The sequence below is a fragment of the Bactrocera latifrons genome, unplaced genomic scaffold (assembly GCF_001853355.1).
Source record: "Bactrocera latifrons isolate USDA-ARS-PBARC rearing strain unplaced genomic scaffold, ASM185335v1 scaffold_183, whole genome shotgun sequence".
NCBI classification, from domain to species: domain Eukaryota; kingdom Metazoa; phylum Arthropoda; class Insecta; order Diptera; family Tephritidae; genus Bactrocera; species Bactrocera latifrons.
This window is the reverse complement of record NW_017535330.1, coordinates 455,893-461,422: the sequence shown is the minus strand read 5'-3', so window position 1 is coordinate 461,422 and position 5,530 is coordinate 455,893. Positions and strand designations below refer to the sequence as shown.

Genomic DNA, 5,530 nt, shown 5'->3' with positions numbered 1-5,530 from the left:
ACGTAATAAGTAAAGTWAGTGGTCATASTTYTTCGACACCTGAAGAGRYGCTTCGACAATTTGTTCAAACGCATGCAAAAGTATATAGATCYTATTGGAGAATATTTTGAAAAACAATGATTAAAATATGCTTTTGATCTCGAATCCCGAAATATAWAAGCTAWYTACGTATATATAAATGTGRAAAAATTAAGTATTTGAAATATATATATCTATTACACTTTAAAAGAGAGCTTATAGCTTAAAATATGTCCATTGAAAATATARTAATCGAAAACGAAAATATGATAATTGAATACTAGTACATAAATGAAATTCTTTCTTARCTTCATTATTATTTAACTTACTACATAACTATAAACAGAGAACTATATTCAATATATATATGCTTATAAAAACTTTAAATCATAATAAATACATRTATTCACTTAATAAATAATTGATTGAAGACCAGCATGCACCTCATACACACTTTGAGTATTATCACAATTTCAGAGTTACAACTAAAAATTATCTGGTAGRCCTTGTGTGGCTAAGTTCACTAACGGGCCCTCCTCGGCGCTGTAATTGCTGGGAAATAAGCGCATCACTTCCTCCAGCGACAAATTGRCCGGTAGCATGCTCACCTGATGTTGTTGTAGACCAAAGGCCCGAAAATGATAAATGAAATACTCATACATATACATGCCCCAGGGACTGGTATAGTGAAAGGCAATCGAGTAGTTCGAACAACAATGCAAGCCCTAAAACGCAATTAATAATTTGAAACCACTTTTTGTATTATTGCATTGCGTAACTTTATGAGTRACTTACGCGTTCAACTGGGTGCGGCGTCATGGTAAGCAGCCATTCGGAGATCTCCGTTGTGTTGTCAGTGCCCATGTAGGTTTGCAAATCAAGCGGAATGAATTTCGGTTTATCGTCGACACTCAATGCGAATCGTGCATCGGCTAGATGTACGCCTACATTTTGCAAGCAAACACCCATATAAAAGTCCTCAATGCCAAATTTCTGTGCGCGCGGGCAGAGCGTGGAGTTGTGATAGGCCACAGTCGTGAAGCGTCGCAGTGCTTCTTTGCTGAGCACATAGGCGGCSCCACCAGACATATAGGGCTGAAAATGAAATGAGAGATAATAATAATAATTAATGAAATTGAAAAACGAGATCAGATCAACATGAAACATGTAAATTTAATGAATAAAAAACTATTGTTTACTCTTATSGGCGCGGAAAAATTATCACACAGTAAGCGAAATTTACACATCTACTTCCTTTTTGAAGGCTTGCTCTAAATCACAACATTTGAAAGCTTTAAAAATTCCGATATTTTAAAGAAACTACAAGTATAGTAACTTTTTGGCCTATATTATTATGTTTATACATGTTGTTATTATTATTTATTCATTTTTTTACTTTGAAAATGTGCAGTATATACATATCTACCCCAGGATAAGTATKTGTTAGAACAGCATACCAAAAACAAATTTCATTCAACATTTTCTTACGATTTATGTCGTACTACCTTAAAAAAAGTAGTAGTAGTAGTGGAAAAATTCATTGATCCATATGAACTGTGAACTTCGCCTTGCAGCGATTCGCTCACCTACGACCTCTGTTAAGAGCATTTCGACTGGTAAACTGGCGAATGAAAAGCGTGACCTGAATCGAAGCAGGATTGTCTCTATAAACTTAAGACTTTACATATACCCACAGGAAAAATTTGTGATGTGGCGCCGTTTTACTGAAACCAAATGTCGTCACTAGCTTCAATTCCAGATATCAAATAGGTAGGTTATCATTGCGCGATAACGGTAACCATGGACGGTTACGTTCTCACCGGCATCATTTTTGAAGAAATATGSACCGATGATTCCTCCGGCCCACCACACCAAACCGTAGTTTGACCCAAATGTGGAAATTTTACTTGTTTATATACCCATTGAACCAGAAATGGATTTCATGGTTGAAAAAAATTTGTTTCGAATACGTGGGATCTTCTTGGAACTTTTCAAGAGCCCGTAGAACGAAGCGATGGCGCTTAGAAATATCAAAGGTGTTGTAATACTTCAAAAGTTAAATTTGAAGCACTCGGAGATACTATTATTCAGATACATAAATGACTCAAAAGAATATTTTAATGAAACTAAAATTTATTGAGCAATTTTAACTTCAGAAATATGGATATAATCAACTTATAAGTAATTAGCCATACGAAAAATAAATTCAAATAAGTTACTAAAAAGTTGCATCTCRCTTATCAAGCTAAAATATCGACTAAGACGACGGTGTACGAAAATATTTTTATTCTAAAATGTTGGCTGTTTAGATAGCAAATTTGGCTAATACTTAGGCTTAACTGCTTCAACTATAATCTTCAACATTTCTATTAGCCAATTTCATAATTAATTCWTATTTCAAACTTAAGCAACAAAATATTCGTCGCTTCGTCGTAGTTGCTTATATTCTGAAGGCATATTATCATTTATCTGCGCCATCTATATTAATATGTTAATATATGATTTAGTTAATCGAAAACTTTAATGAAAAGAACCTGAGTTTGGTTACGCCTATTAGAACCTTTTGCAAAGACGAAAAAAAAGTAAACAAGACTCTTAAAGTAAACACTTTTTTTCCATCAAACGTAAAGTTCTAATCAATGACACTTTCCGTGTTGAGCTTGACCAACTAAAATATATGCATATATTCTGCTCACATATTCTTCAAATGTGTAAGGTTAAGTTTCATAGCCAGAAAATTAATTTATTAGAATAAAAAACAAAATCTGCATTATATTTATGAATAATCATAAAAAACAACGAAGTTAGCCAAGGCGCCCATTAAGCATMATCAATTTGTGTGATTTTCTTTGTGGACTTAATTTTCATACACCAGTCAATGCCCAACCCAGCTATCAGAGATTATGTTTAGCTAATTGTTGTGTGGGTTTCAAATAACCGCAGGGTAATAATAGTTTCGATGAAAAATAGTAAAAAAAAATTCAGCGGCTTAATAGTTATATCATACATATTTATACTTATGGATATTTTTCAACACCYAAACATTCGAGCTTAAGCATATCTCAGCTTCAGCGCTGAATTTAATTACATTTTTACGCCTTGACTTCTAGCGACTAATAATTGAATTTGATTAATGCCTAAATGAAAGAAACMCCAGTGAAATTTATAAACAGATTTGTTAGTGAGATCAGAGATTTGATTTGGTACTGGCTGATATGCTATAAKAAATATGTAGTCAATACAAGGAAAAATATATTTTTTAATTTTTTCAAATTTATTCGGTGTCTAATAGGCTTAAAAGTTGTTGTGAAACGTTGATAAGATTTACAAATTAATTACTGGCCGTAGTTTTTGGTAGTTTCGTTAGACTTCGAGTTGTAGYAAAATCCGTATGTATTTTGTGCGCACATTATAATATTTGTACTTAATATTTTATGAAATTACTCACTTTATTTGCAAATCTTCTAAAATGGTTTGATTGCTCAACTTCACAACAAACCTTGAAGTTGACTWAAGATTTGAATGTTTATATTGCAAATTTTTTAATCTTATGTTATCAAAAACTATGATAAGTCCACGAGTTTATTAGCAATACCTGTCTTGACTTTGTGGCCGCAAAATGTTTCTATATTTCTASATTTGCGTCAGATTAGTAATTACAACCTACTTATCGGTTTGAGAGTAATGGCATAGACTTGTATTTTAGTATGTATATAAGGGTGTTTTTATTTTTTTGAACTATTAATTTTTTTCAATCCCGTCACGACAWTTTCTTGGAAATCCCAAAATAATTCCCTGAGAATTTAGCCCTTAATATTAGCATTAAGAACTGGACCAAGGCATGTAAAATTGTTCCATTGGAAACACACTACAATCGTGATTTTAATACTCTCGCAACAAAGTTGCTAAAGAGAGTATTATAATTTTGTTCACATAACGGTTGTTTGTAAGTCCTAAAACTGAAAGAGTTCGATATAGGGTTATATGTATATACCAAAGTGTGTAAAAAATGAGATATCATGATGAAACTTGGTACACGTATTTCTCGGCTTCATAAGAAGGTTAAGTTCAAAGACGGGCAAAATCGGCCCACTGCCACGCCCACAAAATGGCGGAACCGAAAACCTATAAAGCGTCATAACTAAGCCATAAATAAAGATATTAAAATGAGATTTGGCACAAAGGATCGCATTAGGGAGGGGCATATTTGGACGTATTTTTTTTGGAAAAGTGGGCGTGGCCCCCTACTAACTTTTTTGTACATATCTCGAAAACTACTATAGCTATGTAAACCAAACTCTACAGAGTCGTTTTTTTTAGGCATTTCCATATACAGTTCAAAAATGGAAGAAATCGGATAATAACCACGCCCCCCTCCCATTTGAAGGATTTCCTAGCCGCTGTCAAGCTAATTTGTTAAACAATATTTTTGCAAAGAGTTCTAGTTGTTTGCTAAYTTAGTAAAATATTGTAACGATTCCGTTTTCGCGTTGTTTAAATGGACCAGCCGGAGGAAATTTTGTCTTGAGCGTATAATGTATTAGTTCATGAGAGCAGTTCGTTTGACAGTGCAATTGATTACTCAAGTGAACAAAAAGAAATACATAAATATTATAAAGTAAACCGCACCAAACTGATTTATGTTCATTCATTTTTGTAATAGATGTTTTAAACGACTTGTAATCTTATGTTACTTTAGTTGAGCGCCGTCTTCATTTTGCCAAATACAATAGCGAAAACATCAATAAWATTTAGAGTGATATAATTTCGATTATTTAATTTTTCATTTCAACGAAAAAAAATCAAATGAGGAGGAGCTGTCATATCAACCGAATTTGTTTGACTAGCCTATTTGTCTTGAATATCAAATTACTTGTATTCTCATTATCTTGACTACTTCTGTCATTGAATTTTGCATAATGAAAACGACACCAACAGGTTGTACCAAATTTCCCAAAGTTCTCAATTATTACTTCATTACGAATGATATTATGCAATATGTGARTTTATCCCAATTTATAAAGTCATAAAATATGCATATTAATTGAAGTTAACCATTTACGTGATGCTGCTATCTAACCACCAAATGTGCCGAATGCGGTTTTGTTTTCTTTTCTGAATTACTTTTATTCAAMGAAATTTATTCTTGTTTCAATTAGCGGTTTAGACTATTGTGAGAAAACGCGTTAGCAAAAAATATGTACAAACAAAATAGACAGGAGTGTGTATGTAATTAAATATTTACCTCATCGCTAAAAAGGTACCGACATACCGCTACTTCGTTATTAAACCCAGAATTACGATTGAGCACAAAAAAAAGCGATACAGCTTACCCATGCATATTTTAAACAGCTTCTTTGATATTGTTGACTAGTTGCCGCAAGTGTAGAAAAAAATAYTGCAATTTAAAAAGACTTGTGTTTTCTAAACGGTTTTTTTGTTGGATATAATCATTATTAATTGCATACAACATTGGATGATACATACAATTATTTGCGAAAACGCAAAAAAG

At 32.7% G+C, this 5,530-nt stretch overlaps 1 protein-coding gene across 1 annotated transcript in view; it reads right to left on the bottom strand.

Annotated features, from left to right (window-relative positions):
* Positions 1–437: 437 nt before the first annotated feature.
* The window catches only part of LOC108967337 (glycoprotein-N-acetylgalactosamine 3-beta-galactosyltransferase 1-like), a 19,583-nt gene continuing 14,490 nt past the window's right edge, over positions 438–5,530 (bottom strand). Inside the window, exons 3-4 of the mRNA XM_018930670.1 lie at positions 814–1,113; positions 438–743 (exon numbers count right to left, since the gene is read on the bottom strand). Coding sequence (XP_018786215.1) covers positions 504–743; positions 814–1,113 — 540 coding nt within the window. The 3' untranslated portion in view covers positions 438–503. The remainder of the gene's footprint in view (positions 744–813; positions 1,114–5,530) is intronic.